Source organism: Alligator sinensis, unplaced genomic scaffold (assembly GCF_000455745.1).
Source record: "Alligator sinensis unplaced genomic scaffold, ASM45574v1 scaffold321_1, whole genome shotgun sequence".
NCBI classification, from domain to species: domain Eukaryota; kingdom Metazoa; phylum Chordata; order Crocodylia; family Alligatoridae; genus Alligator; species Alligator sinensis.
In genome coordinates, this window is record NW_005841969.1 from 2,098,311 (window position 1) to 2,118,872 (window position 20,562).

General features: G+C 41.0%; 1 protein-coding gene across 1 annotated transcript in view; it reads right to left on the reverse strand.

Moving 5' to 3' along the window:
* CHN1 (chimerin 1) overlaps positions 1-20,562 on the reverse strand; it is a 171,327-nt gene that overhangs the window by 111,605 nt on the left and 39,160 nt on the right. The window contains exons 3-5 of the mRNA XM_006020804.3: positions 19,073-19,128; positions 2,493-2,524; positions 1,243-1,356 (exon numbers count right to left, since the gene is read on the reverse strand). Coding sequence (XP_006020866.1) covers positions 1,243-1,356; positions 2,493-2,524; positions 19,073-19,128 — 202 coding nt within the window. The remainder of the gene's footprint in view (positions 1-1,242; positions 1,357-2,492; positions 2,525-19,072; positions 19,129-20,562) is intronic.

Below are 20,562 nucleotides of genomic sequence, written 5' to 3' on the forward strand. Positions count from 1 at the left end.
CCAAATGACTCTGCACCATCGCAGGGTCTACACATGGTAGTCTGGCGTCTTGCTGCTGCCTCTCTACAACCCCAGTGAGAGACCTGTCGTGCCCCTCGCTTAGGAACACTGAGGCAAAGAACTCGTTGAGGAGTGCCTTGGTGAGGGGTAGCTCCCCTCAGCTCATCAGTGGTGAGAGGTGGGACTGCCACCACCTCAGCCAATCAGCATTGGGGGTGCAGCCCCCATGGGTGGGGCGCAATGGGCCCCTTGGCCAATCAGTAGCAAGGGGTGGAGGCACCACCCCCCTCCCTTCCTTGCTGTCTCAGATCCTCTCTCCTCCAGGCTGCACACCATCCTACCTCTAGGCACAGCCAATAGAATCATGAGGACAAATGACTGACATGTATTTCCACCAGTGAACTGAAAAACAGGACTTTCTGCTGTCCATTTCTGGTTCAGAAATGGACAGGGTACAAAGGGCTTAAAAACAGGATGGGCCGCTAATAAACAGGACCAGTGCCACCCTAGCAGGTCTCCTGAAGTACTACTTGCTCTTAAAGCTAAACACATGCAAAAATGGATCTGAGACATCTGCAGATAAGTTGAAATGGAACTGAAAAGTCAATTCATTTTATAAGCTCTCTCTGAAAGCAAAATAACTAGACACCATAAAATCATACTCTGCCTATTTCATTGAGGATATAAACCAGTTCTGTTATTAGAGATATACAGAATTGGTGGGTAGGCTTGCATACCCAGATAGGTCAGAACTGTCCAGGTATACAGACTAGTTCACAGAAAGCTGCATAAATGGTACACAGAAGTCAGAGCACCAGACAGGCTCTTAAAACAAGCAACCAGGGAACGAGCAGCACTGCTACAAAGTTGGTTGAATGATGTAAGAACATGGAAACACCTTCTAAATCCTGTTCACCTCCTTTCTCAACATTCCCATGTGGCTATCTGTGGGCAGAATTGGAAAGCAAAGGCAGAAGAGAAAAAGGAGGAAAAATCTATAGGAAAATAAAACTAATCAGCTGTAAATACTTATCTCAACATTTCAAATGATAAATATTAATCTCATGCTAGAAGTCTTAACAGATTCTAATGATACTGACCTGTAACTAGGTAAAAATATATATTTTCATTAAACACTGACTATTCCAAGAAAATGTACAAAGGAAATAAGTGGTTGAGGTTCACATATTACCACCATTATCTAGATTTTATAACTTTTTAAATGAAATACTAATTACCAACCTTAATGCTAAAGTGTAAGTACCAGGTTGCCGTTGACTTTCACGAATAAGGTAACTTCCTTCTGCAACACTTAATAACTGGTCGGCTTCTTCCCTTGAGATCATACCGTGAAATCTACAAACAAAGCGCATATTTATTTGCAGTCAAAGTTGTTTCAAAACACACTTTTCAGAATTTTACTCCATCTTTTTCTTTCCTCTTTTTTTTTTTTTTTTTAAACAGTCACAACCATCCTGGGCTTTTTAAAAGAAACTCTACTGAAATTGAAGATACGTTATGTTAATTTTCTCTCCTTGCCTGGTATTTGCCCACATATTTATTTATGACTACTGGGTCTAGATCATCAAAACTGCTTAAATATATCAAGGGAAGAATGCTTTTTCCCTACTTCCCTACAAACAACTGTACCTCTAACATCAGTTTAGTAGACAGACCTGTCCATTTTACCTTATTGGCTTAATACTATGTGCTAGAGGGAACTACATATGTACCACTCTGGGGCAGCTTCATAATCTGCCAGGCATTTGAGGATTTTAAATAATTTTCAAAATAATCTGCCCAATGTACATACATTTATAGCAAAGTAAACATAGAAATAAACGTAACCATCTGTGTGATGGTATGAAATAGAGTACAAGGAAATATAAATAATGTATATTTAAAATAGCATTTAACCTCTTATATAGTTCCAAAGAGACTTTTGTGCACACACACATGTTGCAGCAGCCACCATCTCTGTGGTGAAAAGAAGCCAGCATTTAAAACTACAGCACAGACAGCAAGCACTACATTTTCCTGGCTAAAACAGCAATTGAAGACTACCATATCCATCAATTTCAGGCAGACAAAATAACATTACCTAAATAAGAATCTGCAGGTAAGCAAGAAATACTGTCGTGAAGTGGAATAAAAGTTCCTTACTTCACATTCACAATGAGACAACTGATAGGAACATGGCATAGCAGAGTTGTGCAGTTACTGCTCAGACTGCAGACACCAAAGGTAATAACCACAGCAAGGCTGTTCGCACATACAGTATGCTGAGCACCCAATGAAGCAGCCTCTTGCAAAGTCATCTCCCTGCCAGGTAAATGGGCCTGCAAATTTAAACTAGCCCCACACTCCTGCAGGGTTAAACATACAGATGAGATATAGTGACTATGCAATGAACTTCCAGAGCCTTCACTGAACATCAACAGTAGTAATGGTGATTTACATTAGACTATATTTTGCAATAAGATATTACTTACTCTCTTCCATAATACTTGGGTCTGTTCCCGACCTATTGAAAAAACAAACAGCCTTTTTAAGCCATTAAGGAAGAGCTCACACACATAACATCTTTATACCTCATGACTTATTTAAAAGTGGGAGAAGATGATGTTACCTGAAGGGATAGACAAAAATCATAATAATTTGACCTGGGACTTGTTTAGTAGGTAAAGTATACGAAACTATAATATAAGGTCCCACAACACACCCTGAAAATACTCCAAATATTGAACCTCAGGAAACACTGCATTTGGCTTCTGAAAAAAAGAGGGAGCAAAACTGAACCGCAGCCTTTTGTCAGGATTTTTAAAAACAAATTAGTAAGCATATCCACAGAGAGTATATGGAAATTACAGGTTTTTTGGAGTTGATGCATGGCAATGTTTTATTGGCATAAATGTGTTGTATTACTTATTGCTAACAAATTATTAAAGCATTTAAGAAAATCATTGTAATCATGGATAATCTTAAGCATACGGCTATTCTTCTTCTGAGTTCAGAGCAGGGAAGTAGATTTCAATAGCTTGGAACCTTAACTATCACAATCATTGATAATCCAGCTAAAAAAGTGCAAAATATTCTAAATTAATCTTCACTTGAGTTTCCTCCTCACATTTTTTCAAGCAAACTAAAAATAACAACTTCTTTTTGTTTTCTCAATGTTTGTGATGTCAAAAATGACAATATGATATAGAAGTAATAATCTTTCCACATTCACAGAGAGCTATTCTCATGGTTAATTGCTTTGTATTAGAGTGATCAATAATGTTCTAAAATGATCGTTTTCCTACTTAATTGTTAGCATCTGAATAGATTATCATATTTCAAATGTAAAAAAGGCTTTGTATATTGTTAGAGAGCATCTACGAGTAAAGAAACATATTTGGGTGTTAATTGTGCAAGACAGGCTAAACTTTGAGCATATGAGGCCTTCTATTTTTGTCATGCTAATATTAACGGTCTGATCTAAGTAAATGCAACATTGAGGCATTTTTAAAATATGTACCTACTTCATTAAAATATGAAGCAATATGAAAGCAGACAAGATGAAACCCTTTTAGTAAATACTAATACATAAACACTGTAATTATTCATATAATAGCATCAAGTCACTTTAGAGAATCAAAGAATTCTAGGCCGCTCGCAGATGCTTTACTTTAAACTCAGCACGCTTCCAAACTATAGCGCATGCCCAGAAGAGGCATTGCATTAATGGGACCTGGCTGTCTCAACTTCTGTATATATCGGGCACTATAGTGGGACTTCTTTGAATCACCTTTAGCACCAAAAAGCCCCGTTGAAGCACCAGAATCTATACCAGTGGTTCCCAACCTTTTTTTGCTGCACCCACTGCTGGGAGCAGAGTGCGGCAGGGGCAGCCTGGGGGCAGGGGAGCTCCTGGCATATGGTGTGGCTCGTCTTTTGTGTGCGGCACCACTGGCATTGTCCCCTGCAACCCTCATTTGGGTTGCAACCCAAAGTTGGGAACCACTGATTTATGCAGACACTGCAAAGCCAGGTCAAAGTAATGCACTGCTGCTTCTGATAAAGCACGTTCCCCCCTCCCCCACGCCTGTTGGCGCGCACAGAGAAGTAGGGCTGGGAGGGACCTCAAGAGATTAAGTCAAACCCCCTGCCTGAGGCTGGATCATCCCTATCCAAACCATCCTATACAAATCTATTGTCTAACCTCCCAGCAAAACCACATAGTCAACCCTGACACAACAGAAGACATAATACCCTAATCTGCCACAGCTACAGCAAGGGGACCACAGTGGCCAATATCCTGCTGCTGTAAGGGTGGTTCAACTACACTTGAGAGATCCCAGGGAGAGGGCCATGCCCTCCACTACAGAAGAAGGCAGAAACTCTCACAGTCCATACCAATTTGATTATGGGGTAAAATTCTTTCCTGACTCCAAATTTGGCAATTGGTCTGACCCCAAGTGGAGGGGCAAGACCCTCTAGCCAGGAACCTCCAGGTTTAGGTTCCAACAGAAGCACTGGCAAACCCCACACAAAATCCCCAGCCTTGGACGAAGGCTTAAAAAACACCTGATACATAGGTGGAGTAGTAGCAGGAGGGGAAAAATTTCCCCCTGGCCCCATGTGGCAATTAGGAAAGCCCAGAAGCATGATAAAAGCCACAGGCGAACAGAGACATAGCTACAGCTAGATACCTCTTGATCAGTGGCTGTCCCAACCTTCTCTGCAATACTTCCAGAGATTGAGAGTCTACAACTTCCCTAGGCAGTGTATTTTACTGTCTCACTGTTTCAACAGTGAAGAAGTTTTTTCCTGACATTCAACCTAAAGCTACTTTGCTGCAGCTTTAAGCTATTGGTTCATGTCCTACTCCCTGCAACGAGAGAAAAAGTATTTTCCCTCCTCTTTATAGCACGTGGGAAGGCAAAATACCTGTTGCAAAGAGTTTATAAAAGATAAATCCTGTCACAAATTGTCTTTAATAGCTGATTTTGGTGCATGTTTGAGTCACTTACCAAATACAGCAGCACAATACAATGATTTTGTATTACAGGACTGGAGAATTTCCACAGGCAAAAGAATTCCATTTCAGAATTGTGAGATTAATGGTCAAAACTGGGGGCTTAAACTGGCAACTTCCCTCCATATAAAAAACCCTCTATTTCTTCAGTAACCAACAGAAACTCTGTCCCTCCCATCAATCCTCTCTGTTGGTTTAGGGAAACAACCGTGTCCAATCCTTCTTTCTCTACTTCTTCTCTACCGCTTCATCTCTGATCTCTTCCTTGTTCCAACTGATGTAGTATTTCAGTTCATGCAGCCCCAGCTTCAGGCACTTTCTTTCATTGAAAGATAACCCCTTAAACACACAGAGATTTCTTACTTTTCATAAACTAGTTTTAACACATGCTTGTCACGGTTGCTGTCACTTAGCTTCTCCTCAATCCTCAGATCGCTCACCAGATCATCCCCTTTGGCCAAAACCAGATCAAACAGTGCCTCCCCCCTAATTGGCCTGTAGACTTCTTGCATTAGGTAGAGGTCATCGATGCAAGCGAGAAAGCAATTTGACCGGTCAGATTCGGCCGTGTGCTCTTCTCATAGGATGTGTTAAAACTTATCTCATTCCTGTATGGATTTTAAAGGCCCCATTAGATGCCCATTAATTTAGACTTGATTCTCTGCTTCTCTATACAATAACCTTATCCAACATACATATTTCTCTGAGAAACCTGTTTTTCCTAGCACCTCAGATATATAATCATGATCCATTCTGTCATATGCTTTTTCTAGGTCTAGGTTTGCTGTAAATGTTTGTGTTCGCCTCTTTGATGTGGGACAGTGCATCTCTGATCATCCTGATAGCTTTGGAGAACCTTCTACCTCAGGGGTGGGCAATTATTTTGGGTGGAGGGCTACTTACCGAGTTTTGGCAAGCTGTCGAGGGCCACGTGGGTAGCTCCACCTCTTGACAGGGGCCTTGCCCCCTGGTCGCCATCTTGGGATAGGAAGTTCCACCCCCTAACCCCTGACCTTTTCCACCAAAAGTCTCTTCCCTTGCCCCCGGAAGTACTCCTTTCAGCAATGGGTTTTGCCATCTCAGAACCAGAAAAATACCAAATTATATTCTAAAAAGCGAACATCTAAAACATTCATTAATTTGATTTCAAAAAATATTTTGTCCTGTTTTACATGCATTTCTGTAGTGTACATAGAGGTGATTGTATATAATAGTTTAGAATGAAGTCTTACTCTTGTATATTGTGTGTGCAGGGGGAGAGTATAGGTTTGTGGCAAGGCTGTGGGTGGGTGGATGTGGGTGCATCTGTGGGGGTGGGTAGGTGTGGGGGCTGTGGGAGCATGTGGCTGTATGTGTGGATATGTGGGGTATGGGTGGGTTGGGTATGGAGGATGCTGGGGTGTGTGAGATGGTGTGGGGGTCTGCATGTATGGTAGCGTGAGGGGGTGTGTGGGTGTACGTGTATGGTGGGGGGTGTGTGGGACTCACCCTATGAAAACACACGCACGCACACGCACATGCACCAGGGAACCAGCAAGGCCCTGTGCTCCCGGGCGGGCAATGCAGCTGGGAGCAACATGGTGCTATAGCAGTGTGGGGGCAGGAAGGCAGGGAAATTGTTGGGGGTAGGGCGAGGCTGGGCTCCTGCTGCCGTCTCCCCCTGGGTCCTACTGCCCCTGTCTCCTGTCATCTTTGACAGACAGCAAGGAGCAGATAAATGTTTTTTAAATTTTTCAGGGGTCCTGAGGGCTGGATAGAATGGCCTGGCAGGCTGTATTTTGCCCACCCCTGTTCTACCTGGTACTGCACATATTTGGTGTTCATGTATTATCTTCTAGAGATTTTTCTCATCCCTAAACCAGCATCTTGGCCATTAGCTTATAGTTCATATTAAGGAGTGTAATCGGTTTCCAGTTTTTCAGAAGTTCCTTCTCTCGTTTCTTGAAGAGGAAGATTACAACATTTCTTATAAAATCTTTCCCTGCCTCTCCTGTTTCCATTATTTCCTCGAACACTTCCACTTTATCCCTTCCCTACCCACATCCAAAATTTCTCGTAAAATTCCATAAGCAGTCCATCCATTCCTGATTTCCCTCTTTTAAAGGTTTTTAAGCACTTCTCCACTTCCTTTATCTTTTTTTTCCATCTTCTTTGCTTCCTCCTCCTCTACTTTCTCTTCAAGCTCTTCCAATAAATACTTCTTCTTCCTCTTTCCTTTTTCTGGTATAGCTCTTCATAAAATCTTCTTGTCACCTCCAACACCTCCTCCTGCTTTTCCACCCAGGCACTACCTTCTTCCTGCACTGCTTTAAGCTCTACTTTTGCCACCTCACTCTGCCTGAAAGGTATTGGGACCACTCTTGGTTTTCCACCACCCGGCGTGCTTTTGCTAAGAATATTTTCTCTCTCATATTGCTTTTAAACCAGGTTCTTAACTCTTGCCTTGTTTCTTCTAGCTCTTCTCATACCTGTCTTCCTCCTGCAGCTTTCTTTAGCAGCACCTACATCTTTCTTTGCAGTTCTCTTAGCACTTTGATGCTTTTCCCCAAACATCTTTGGCCTTCATTCCTGAAGAATTCTCCCGTCCTCTTCTGCATCATCCACCATTCTCTGGTATTCCTGAAATATTTCTTCAGTGTTCATCACCCCTCAATGTCTCATATACACTTGATGTATTTCTTCCTTCTAACAGCCACACATTTAACTTCCACAGTCCCTTCACGCTCATGGGGCTCTTACCAAGACTCATTTCCCTCTTCAGAATCCAGTAATCACTAAAAGCCACAAGTATGGTTTCTTTCTTCCTTATCCCTGTTTCTTTTGATACAAGCACAAAGTCAATTCTTGATTCTTTCCACTGGGGTCCAGTGGCAACATGTAGGGAGTGCACGTGCACCCCCTGAGAGCTCTGGTGCACACCCTGATAGGCTGTGCTCCCCACTTAGGCGATGGGCATGGGGGGCAGGTGGGAGTCGCAGTGCACCCCCTGTGAGCGCTGACTGGGGAGTGGGAGCGCCAGATGTAGTGCTGTGGCTGCTTCCAGGAGCGCTGCAGCTGCTTTCTGGTCAGCGAGACTGGCTGCAGGGGGACCCCTCCCGGTCGCTGACTGGTCAGGGGGGACACACGTGTCCCCCCTGACTAAGGTGGCACCAGTCACCCATGACTATGGTCTTTTCTAGTGAAAACTTTATCCCGTACCCACACATCTCTTAGTGATTCGTCTTTTATTACATTTGTTAACAGTCTAGATGAGTTGTCTAAAGCTCCATTTCCTTCTTTCCCTGTTTTGTCACCCACTGCAACCATACAGTTGAAATCTCTCACTATTATGTGCAGTCTCCCACCAGTCAAGTAAAGCACTAGTCTTCTAAGCAGCACATTCCTTCTCTCCCTCTCTGGTGGTACATATACATTGAAAATTTCTAATACTGTTCCCAGACTGATAGTATAATTCATTGCAATCTGCCACTGATGGCTTCTCTACCCACTTTGCCCTCAGCTCCTTACAAATAGTGCATTTTAGGGACTCTTGGTACTCTGCTGCTCTATGTCCCACCCCTCCTCATCTGTAGTACACTATGAGGAGACAATGTGCAGACAGGTGCCCCACCTTTCCGCATTTGCTGCACTGTTTTTGGTTGCCCATGGTACATTATAAAGCCCCGGTGTGCCCCAATCTGGATCACTGATGGGAGATGCAGCACACCATCTGGTCCCCATTCGTCTGCTTGTAACATTATTCGTGCTCTCCAAGACCCTGTCCAGATACATGTTTGTTCTTTTCTATACCAACATTACCCTTTGGGCATACTTTTCCATTCATCTTTCTATGTCTTCTGCCTCTAGTAAATCCACGTACGTTCAAACTATAAATCAGTCTCTCTTGACTTTTCCCCTGCTATGAACTTTATCCCTCTTAATTCCTCCCTCCCATGTTTCTCTGCACATTCCCTCCAAAAGTTTTCATACCCTTCTCCATCCTAGTAAGTCAATTCCCAAGTCTTTTGGTTAGAGAAAGCAATGAGGCCAGTGAGATGTTCTGCCTGCGCCTCCAAAATCTCAAACAGGACCTTTTCCAAGAAATCGTATCTTTTCATCATCGATCCCTTCTGCCTCCTGTCACCAGTTAAGGTTGCCTTTATCTGCAGCCTCTGCTCCTCTCTAGCTGCTCTCAGTGTCTCTTCCATGTTTTTCTGCTGTGCCGTTCCTGGTCGGCCAGCCTGTCACCCTCTGCTTCTTGCCCAGCGTACCTTCTCCTACTGCTCTTGCCGTATCCCACTCTCCTCTGCTTCTGTCTTCCTTCTGGCATCGTCACTCTTATCGTTGCTGCCTCCACCGTTGCTCTTGTTGCTACCTTCTTTCTTTCCTTCTGCTGCACCTTTGCCCACTATCCATCTGTCTCCAGATTTCTATTTCTGCTCTTCAAATCTTTTTCCATCTCATGTTTACTTGCCACCACTGCCATTGTTTTGAGCTTTGGGTCTCCCTTCTCTGCTCCTTACACTCTGATGCCCTGTCGATCCCGTTCTCTGCCTTCAAGGCATAGATCAGGCTTTGAATGCTGATGGGAACCTACCACAAGGACAGGTTAGTACAGCCCATCTAAATAAGATAAATGGGAGTACCCATTGCACTCAATCCTCCCAGCACCAACTCTCTTTCAAGTCATGGTAAGCCACTACACTGCAAACATTTCCACTTCCCCTTCATTCCCACAGCTGAGCTGTGCCTTTCTTTCCTATTTCCAATAATTCCTGTTTCTTCACCAGCTTTGATATGTCTGGCAAACATCACCAAATGGGGCCCCAAACAGTTCACCCAGAATCCCTGTCACTCCTGTCTCATCTTGTCACATATGTTTAGTGTGACTCATCTTCCCTACTCCCTCCCCCCATGAGGTGGAGCTGGATCAGGTTGTCCAGTGCCCTACTTGCATATAATTTTTTGGAGGTTCCCAGGACTCATGACATGAACGCTTGGGTCCAGTCATGAGTGGGGGGATAATTAGCACATAAATCCTTTGGGGGAGATATCTGGAGTATACATAAATACTGAATAGATGATGATCCATAGTTTGCTTCTCCTGACAAAAACATTGGTCTGCTGCACAGAGGCTCCATGATTTCATGAGAAAGTTGCATCTTCCAAGATCCATTCTCAATCTGTTCAGGCTCTGCCATCTGTAGTTGGAGCCAGGTGCTAACTCCTCACTGGCTCCATTCACCAGCTTTGTTACCTCACTTTTCCATTCTTTTTGCCAGAGGGTAGTTCTGGCTGATTCTGGTGATGTGGTCAATGGCATGGTAGAGGACAAAAAGCAGGTGGTAGAGGACAAAAAGCTATTTCTCGATGAGAGACGAAGGTGCACTGGTTGATGTCCATATAGCGGGTGGCAGTTGTGGGACCTACTGGTCAATGTCACCTTCTGCTTTCCTCCTGATGTAAGGGGGCACTACACCAGTTAGAGCGTATAGGCAGGGAACAGGGGTTTTAGGCAGTCTGTTATAATTCTACATGCATCATTTAGGGCAGTGTAAATATGTTTACTGTGACTTGACATTCTCCAGGTGGTGCAGGCATATTCAACCACAAAGATGAATGTGCTCCCAACTTAGAATTTGTGAACTTATGCAGAACGTTGTTTTGTGAGTTGAGCTTGGCTTTGGTATTGAATATGTGCTTTTTTGTAATCATGGCTCAAAATGCTGTTGACTCTGCTCAGGCCCAGCCCAATGAATTATATGGTAAATCATAGGCCTTTTGGCTTTGGATTAATATCAAGCATAGTTTGCCACTATATGTAAGCAGGTATAAAAGTGCTGCTTAAAAGTGTGTTTATGGAGTACCTGTGCTAAAACTCAAAGCAGTTTCCAAAAAAGGTAAAATGAATCAATTAAGGATTAACTTAATCTAGGGTACTATGTGCAAATTACTACACATATGTTTATTTCAAGGCCAGTGTTTTCAAATTTACCCCTCACTTCTGTGTGTTCAGGGAGAGCTGGGTCTAACAGTAAGGTGGGGGGGAGGAGCTACGGGGGGGTAGAATATAGAGTGCAGCAGGGAGCAAGGGGGCAACCTGACTCCCTTAGATTTACTTTCTCTGCTATAGCAGTGGGAGGGGGAAAAATTGAAGGCAAACCTCCAATAATTAGATTCTATACCTGAAAAATTATAGTAAATTTATAAATATTTTATATGTAGAATCTCATGGGGGGGGGGGCGGGAATTTATATTCAAGTAAATATGGTAGTTTCCTGCCACAAAGTGCTTTCTGAGTCACCAGTATGAGACAGATCTATGTATTCCAGGACATAGCCAAAGGAACGTCTAAAATTTAACTGTCAAAACACATACACCTATTTGGCAGAAATCACCCTCCTTTTTAAATTTTCCACAGTTAAGTTTCATTCTTCTCAACCCTCATGTACAGCAGGAAAATAATGCTTTCTAAGTTTGGAACCACTTATTGTCTATGAAAAGAAATATGGCTAAATGAAGCAACTGAAGGAGGCTGATCATTTTAATTAAATCAGTTCCCGACAGAGCTAAAATTCAGTCAATATATGTCCTATCTCAGCATAATTTTGTATTTTCTCCTCAGTATTTTGGGATCAATTTTTTTTAAACATGAGCAATGACCCTAATCTCAGCTTCTTTATTTTCTCCTGCATCCAGGTCCAGGTAAGTGCCCCTGCAAAATGTTTTGAGATTTATAAATGTTTATTTATGGGCTTAATTTCTTACTGCTGTTTGTATAGCCTGAAACTACAGTAATTTGTAAATTATTTCATCATTTCAATACTATTACATGGGTGACTGGTGCCATCTTAGTCTGGGGGGCATGTGCCCCCCCTTCAACCAGTCCTGCCACCGATCTCACCGCCCTGTGGCCAATCGCTGCTGCCACTTCCAGGAGTGGCTGTGGCCGCTTCTGGGAGCAGCTGCAGTGATAGGCTGGCGCTTGCAGGGTGGGCACTGGCGCTCCCGCCTGCCCCTCCCGCCCACTGCCTAAGTGGTGAGTGCCCCCATGCACCCCCTACACATCACCACTGACATTTGACTAATAAAAATGGTATTTTCATCATCAGAGACCTTTTATATAGGTCTATGTTAAAAAAAGAAAAAATCAAAACATGAAAAGAGCATTTGCCATATCACTCTGTGGAGTGTGAGATGGCACAGTTTCTCTGCACCAAAGATGGGAAATAACCAATTGAACTGTGAAGTATGTGTTATGTATTGTTGACTTATTATTTATTTTTATTGTAGTGGTGCCCACAGACCCCAAAAAGGAGCCAATCGTTTACTATATTAGGGGCCTTGGTTTCATTTCAGACTTTTTCCCCTGAAGATGCACATGGTTAATAAAATAAGCAAACAGATGAACAGTAAAACCTTGCAAGTGTCTTACACTGACCCATTCTGAAATGTGCTCGTTTACCACTGTAATGGCAGTTGGGAAGTCACTCAGGGTGAAGATCATCCATATAAACTCATCTTTAAGATAACAAATAACAAAGACTTGCAACAGGTACTCCCATTCAGTGAAATCAAATGCGTTTTTGACTACCTACAAAGGTCTCTGACAATTGTATTTAGAGACCCTGCTCAATCAGGCTTCTTAGCAATTAGCACTAAATTAGGATGGCATCTTATTGCAGGGTAAAGAAGGACAGTGATTTTAATTAACTCTATCATGTGATCTGCCTGATATCTTTTCACAAATAATTGTTTTAAATTCATTATGAGGTGCACTGATGTGACAGCAAAAAGGTGGCCTATATACAAACATTATGAATATTATAAGCATATGTATACATATGGACAAATGCAAAGCACACAGGTACTGTGCTTTGGACACACAAAGTGCATCTACAGAAGACATTTACTGAGAAGCTACGTAATTAGCTCCACAGTAAAACATCATTGTCTATACATGTGGTGCTATTAGGACAGAGTAAACAAATTACCTCCGCTGCAGGAAACTACTTGTATTTACTCTTGTGGCAAAGTTCTTTACTGCAAAGCAATGCACATGTAGAATCTGACAGGGCTGGCTGGGACACAAGGGTGCTTCACTGCAGGGGCTGCCTGCTGCCTAGCCCCACACGTTGAAGCACCCTCATGCCCCAGCCAGGCCTTCTGAAGCATGTTGAGCCGGATTGGAGCAGCCCCGGGTTAGCATGCTGACTCCCCAGGGCCCACCCACTGCTCTGACCTGGCTCAATCTGCTGCGGTCCTGGGCGCACGTGTAAACACGGTCCCCAGGAGAAATAAAACTCTGGCGTGATATGCGCTGGAGTTTATTCCTTTGCCTTAATTGCACATGTAGATGTGCCCACAATGTCCACATCTACTGTTATAATAGTATATGGCTGATGTTGACTTAAAAGATCTTTAAATATTACAACATGACTCCAAATGGTATTTTTACTGTGATACTGTGTTAACAGCCTCAGCTGCACTATGCCACCACATAAATCCAAACCTTGATTCTCCAGTCATTTGTGCTGGCTTTACCCCAACGTAATTCCACTGACCTCAGAATTACACCAACACAACAGTGGCATAACAGATTGGAGAGTCAAGCTCTAACTATTGTAGGAGCATTTTCAACTTACTGGGTTATTTGCTTGGTTATAACTCTCTACATTATCTGTTGTAGCAGTGTGTATGTTTGGCACCCTAAATAAAAACTATTTATGGTGCAATTTCTAATTACTCTTTAAAAATGCTTTTTTCCTTTAATCATCATTCTTGCTTATTTCAACAAGAGAAATAAAACAATACAGAGGGAACAATTTATGGTCTAATATTTTACTGAATTACATATTTTTCCTTCCCTTTAACCTCTAATATTCTTGGACTAGAATGCTCTTCCTAATATTTATGAATTTGTTTATACAGGTGAATAATTCAACTACTAAAAAAAAAAAAAAAAAAAAAAAAAAAAAATTTTCTGCTCCCCACTGCCTCTCTCATGGCTGCTAATAGAAGTCCAGCTGAGAAAGAACAGATCACAAAGTTCAGTGCTAGCAGGAGTAGCTTAGACTGCAGAGAAAGGCTAAACATGTGGCTGTTCACTGAATATATTTTCACTTCAGACTTGGCCCCGCTACACAATATGCTTAATACTTATTATGAAAACACTGTTGTACGCCATAGAACAAAATCAATCAAAATAAGCAGAATATGCATCTTGTTGGTACATCATTACACGTTATTTTTTATTACGTAAAAATGTCAAGATTATCTTCAATTTTGAGCTAAATAACCTTTTGACCCAAATAACCTTTTTCTCATATCAAAATGGAAATCTATTAAAAATAACCTATCCTTTACAAACTATAGAAATCTGTGTAGCAAATGCAAATCTGCCTCTTTCAACTCTCAATCTTCACAATTTCTCAAAATGGTGGGTATATCGAAGTGTTCTTCAGCAAGACTGTAACCTAATCTACTATTTATAAATCAACCTAAATTAACATATTCCTTCTTCCTCCCTCCCACCCCATGATATGTTTATAATTAAAAATTCAAGCTTGTCATACGTTATAACTTTGTTTTGGATTAAAATTGTGAACATTTCAGGTTATACTCAAGACAGCCATTCCTTACTTTCCTAACTGACTTCAGTGCTCAACCAGACACTACTCAGAGTTCAAAGTGCTCTGTATCATTTTTCACTATCTCTATTGCTTCTGACAGACATTACATTGACCTGGAGGAATGGTTCTGCATATTATTCAGTAAACCGTTTGAGGTAGCTGGGTCACCAACTCATAATAAGCACTGCTTAGATGCAGCACTTTTCTCTCTAAAATGGTCCCAATTTTTTTTTCCAATATATCACTTATACAACACCTTTTAGTTACAACCTGGGATGAGAAAATTACAGAAATCAGGGTAAATTGTAATTAAAAGATGAACACCTGCATGCTTGAAAGTTTTCAAAGTATCATTGGGCCAGATCTTGTCATATTTTACATACCAAACAAGTGTGGGTCTGATCAGTCCTTAGCTATATTCTAGGTTTTTTTCCACTACCACTATAATGGCAAAAACCACTAGTAATGTTTCTATACAGTGAATGATTTTATACCTCGATGCCTTGCCTTGGTGGTCTAGTGTTATTGCTAGATAATGTTATAAAGGAAATCTTAGTATATTTCCTATTCATTATTTCTCATTTTCTCACACTTCAATGACTAACAGGACTAAAAACACCAGTTGGTAATTGAACAGGCATGGCCGTTCTTCTGACAGTTCTTATAAGCTAAACAAAGGTATCCCTCCTTTGTACTACAGTTTGCCAATGAGGAAAAAATCAAGACTTACACAGCTTGCAAAACCTGTCAAGCCTTCTCTCTGCAGTTGCACTTTTTTACCACACTTCACATTTTTTGTGTGTTTAAGTCAGTGAGGCTGCACAAAAATTAAAGGTTTCCAAAGTTGAGGTTGCCATACTAATCTAAGTGGTACCTCATCATTGCAGAAGCCAAGCACCTTTGTGTGGAGGTATTACAAGCGAATACTTTATTACATTAGCAAACAGTGGGAGCATCTACACTTGCAATTAATGTAAAGCACTAAATTCTGGTGCATACTGTGCTGGAGTTTATTGCTTCCAGGCACCCTGTTTATATTTGTGTCCAGAACTGCAGCACATTGAGTTGGGTTGGAGTAGCCCCAGCTCCCAAAGGGCCCAGGTCAGCCTGAAAGCCCGGGGCTGCTCTGACCCAGCTTGATGTGGAGGGGCTTGCTGGGTCACAAGTGTGCTCCAGTGTGGGGCTAGCCAGCAGGCAGCTCACACATTGAGGCACCCTTGTGCCCCAGTCAATCTTGTCAGTGTCTACAGATATACTGCTGTGCAGTAAGTAACACTGCTGCAGGACAGTACTTGTATTTACACATACTAACTTACAGCAGCATTTATTAGTTTAGTACGACCCAACAGGGTTACACATGTACACGTGGAGACTTTACTGTGGAGCTAATTAGGCAGCTCTGCAGTAAACATCTTGTGTAGATGCATCTGCTGATGTGCAATAAGAGATACGGCCCAGAAAAGAGATCACAAAGTTCATGTTAGTGTAGTGTGCAGTGCAGGGGTAATAAAAATAATAAAATAAACACACAGCCAAATCAGCAGGGATCATGGTTTTCCTTGATTAAAAAATAATAATAAAAAAATAAAAATAAAAATTGCAAATTCTGTGATAAACCCCCCAAAATCTGTTATTAAAATGAAAGCCCCTCACCTCTCCCCCCCCCCATCAGACCCTCTGGCCCTACTGATTAGCTCCCCATGACATTATGTTTAATTTTATTGTGTGACAGTTAGTTCAGGTGCTGAATACTATACTTCTGTAACAGCTTTGTAGGGAGTGTTGCTGACTGTGCCTGAAGAGAAAAAGTAAGGCTCTGAGGGAGCTGGAGAAGAAAGGGTCCTTTCCCAGGGAGGAGACAAAGAGGGAGATAAAAGAATAGTCCCAGGGAGGACAGAATGGAGTCCAAAGAAGGACCAAGGAGACTGCTGTGGCACAATAAAGACTGTTTGATGCTGAGCAGTCTGCAGTGCTGTTTGAGACACCAGGACTTTGACCCCCTCTTTGAAGAAGAAAACACCCCCCTTTTTGGGAGCTGGCCAAAAAGAAGGAGTTCTCTGAGGCAGGGGTTTTACAGATCACTGGAGAAGTCAGGGACAAATTGAAGCCAGGTCTCAAGCCAGTAGCTTTCCTTGAGAAGCCATGCCAGGGCTGGCTTCAATGGGTCCTCCAGGAGACGGAGACCAAATAAGGCTGTTTCTTGGGGAGTTCCAAGGCAGAGCTTCCCCTTAAAAGTGGCTTGATTTGTGACAGACAGTCTCAGAACTTCAGTAACTTAATGGTTATTAAGTCTTTTGTAATGACTTTCCTATTGTAGAGAGAAAGATTTCTGATGGCAATATGTTTTACTGGACCAACTACGCATTTAGGATAAGGTTAGACAAGCTTTCCAGTGCAGTCTTCCTCAAATTATTGCTACTGTAATAATTCGTAATATCTTTCCTCTTCAAAAGAAGAAGTTAGAAAGGGAGAAAATGGAAAAGGAATTTTGTTGAAAACAATTCAGGAAAGGAGAGGGAAAGGGACATGCAGAAAGTGATATCCATTTAAAGCACTGGTATCTTACAAAGTTTTGTATTTTGCATGTCTGTGTCACAAACTGTACTGCTAGAGGGTTGAAGAATGCAGAACAATACATCTAGGTCAAAACATTTAGGCAGACACTTAAAGATTATAAGTAGTCCCTTTGAAATCACTGGCAAAATTCCCAGTGAGTTCAATATGGCCAGAGTGCCACAGAATTGGAAGCAATCAAATTGATTTCAATGGGACTAGTCACAGACTTAAGGAGTTGAGTACAGGGGCCACCCTTTTGTATATCTTGAAAAAACCTACTGTGTTGAATATATAAGAGGAAACAACCTTCAAAGGCTGAAATGGGAATCTTGGCTTTGAACATGCTGATTTTTTTGTAATTAAAATCTCATTTTCAATATTGAATTAATGTTTATTTACATCACCATCATTGCCTGGGTAAGGTTTCTCTGTCAGGGCACTCAGTAATAGCCCCAAACACATTTTTTAAAGCTAATTTATCTCCCAGAGGTACATTTCATGTAAAATTGGTCTATCACTGGGGTAACCATATGTTCCGATTTGGTCAGGCCAGTCTGGGATTTTGTAGGCTGGTTCCAACCAGTTAGTGAAAATTAAAACAAGAGTCCCGAAATCACAGGGGCATGGGGCACAGTCTGACAAGAAGGCCAAGTGGCACAGTGTGGGCAGGCAGGCTGAACTACTAAGATCTTTTATCTTACTAGTTGACAGACTATTTTGAAGAACTACAATTGGCCATTTGAAAGAGAATACCGATAAATCCCTATTTAATTCAATAAATTAATTCTCTTTGTGATCTAAACTATAACCTATTAATGCCCCTGACACTAGTATGCTTTCCTGCATTTAATGCTATGTCAAACTGATAAACACATTCCAGAGATTAATTTATTTTCTCTTGGTGCACAATGAAAATGTTGCAATAAAACTTAAATTAGTAACTTTCAATTGCTGTTTGGTAAGAACAGGGTTTTGCAATATTGTTTAAAAAGTCAAACAGAACATTTCAGCAATTTTTAAATTGAAATTGATGTTTTCCAAAATCCTGGGTATAACTGTGGGACAAAGCTATGAATAAGAACTTTAACATGGTTGTTCAATAACAATTAAAATTCTACCATGTTTTAATCTATGATTTCAAAACAGCTATGAACAAGCACTCATCTTGCCAAATAGCATTAATCAGACATCATCATGGAGACCAGTTTTCAGCAGCAGCTAGGATTTTAGTTAAGCAGGAAAGGGACAGAGAGTCAACTGAAGATTAAGGTCTGTCCCTGATCTCTGCAGCAATAACTCTGGGGGAAAATTCTTCACAATCCTTTTCAAAAAACGAGATGTGTATTATATTTGGGGGTGTGTTGTATGCAAGAAAGTGTAATAGTTACCAACATTAGTAACACTTCAGATGATTAACTGGAAGACTGACAAGGGAGAAGAAATTCACTATCCTTTTAGTTTATTTTCTGTATGTGCATTTCACAGCAGTTTGTCTAAAGACAAGCCAAAGTTGCCCTTGTACAAGCAGTTTCCCCAACTCTAGTGTTCTCACACAAAAAAGGACAAAAATATATATTTTTTGGTTTAAATTGTGTAATGGGAGGGGGGAGTGTGAAATAATTTTTCAAATATTTTAAAAATAAATTGTAAAAATCACAAGTATTAATAGTTCCTCAGGGACATGTATACTTCCTGAAATTCCTTTTAACTCTTGCATATAAATCAACCACATTTCAAATTGATGGTGGCCCCCCCAATGACATTCAAATTACCTTCTCCATAATACTGCTCGTATCCCATATAGCAATTGTATGGAATGCACAGTGTTAACGCTGGATGTGTAGTTAATGGACAGTACATAGCTTTGGTATGATATGATACTCACCTCACAAGTGCAGGTAACCCTTCTAGGATGGGGAGCTTCCTGTTGCAATTGATACACTGAGAGAAAGCAGAAGTTAAATGCAGTTTAGTTTTCTATTTAATTCAGAACGATATTAAATCAGGCATTTTTAACTTAGAGTTAACTTCTTTTATTAAAAAAAACCAAAACCAAAACAGAACAGCCAAACTTGTAGCAAGAGTTTGTGCAGGGGGATATATGCTATGATACTTCAACTCATTAATAACAGGTCAGAAAAGATTCAGTAGCCAGCCAAACAAGGATCACCAGTCACTATTGGAATTCATTCCACTTATCCATTACTAGGTAATAACTGGGCAAGTGGGGAAGTGCTTGAGGAGAAAATAACAGAAGTTAAGATCAATATAAATTTCATTTTACAATAAATTAAAAGCATGTTGGTTTCAGAGCACTTCTCTCAGCAAGAGGATTCATAGTCCAACCCTGCAAGGTGTTTGCCATCTCCCACATAGGTCCATTTGTTCCCAGGGGACAAAGATGCTCAGCACTGTGCAAGGAAGCATTCAAGACTTTGCAGAATCAGACCCTCTCTTTTCATGATTGTTCACTAGTTTTTCTGAGCTAATAACAAAATGACATCTGCATATGTGAACTTTAATTAGAATTTAAGAGGGTCCACACTGGGTCCACATTGACCTATCTTAAAACAGTTATAAATGGTTGGGTTTTTTTAAACCAAAATATATATTTTTATTGTTTTCTTTGAACTGAATCTTAACAATGCTAGAACATTTTTAACTAAATTGTAAATTTAAAGGTATCAATATGCTGACATACTAATGTACTATAAAGAACACACATTTAACTTCTACTCAAGTAGTTTGATTTGGCAAATCACCTTCAAACTAAGTCTGTCAACACTTGTTTTATCTGTAGAGTACTCTGCACCTGACAACAGAGAAATTTAGAGAAATAATCTCTTTAAATTACTTTAACTTTCAATCATTAATATGTGCAAATGACTCTGAAACATGTGCTGTCATTTCATTTAGTTAACAAGACCATACATTAGTTGATCCAATGAGCTGTTTTCCCCCCACACCATGCTTGTCATTCACCCTCAGCATTTTTTTTTGTAACCATAAACTGCATTAAATGACTGAAATCTATGAAGACCAGAATGGAAAAAATAGCAAAGTGATGAATGATAAGGTACTCAATTAGAGCAATCTGGAAGAATTCATATCCATTGTTCTGAATAAAAAAACCCCACTTTTCCTTTACGGTACTCAAATCAAACTTTAGCACTTTTTTGCAAGTGATGAAAAACAGTAAAGTGGTACAGAATTCGCACACTTTAAAGCACAGCACGAACAGCTATTTGCACTGGTGTGGAACTTCCCTAGTTTCTCCAACACAAAAGGCACAATTACCATGTCCAAATCTAGGAACAATGGAGAATTCTCAAATTTTATATGAAAAGAGAAAATTTTAGATACAAAAATACAAGC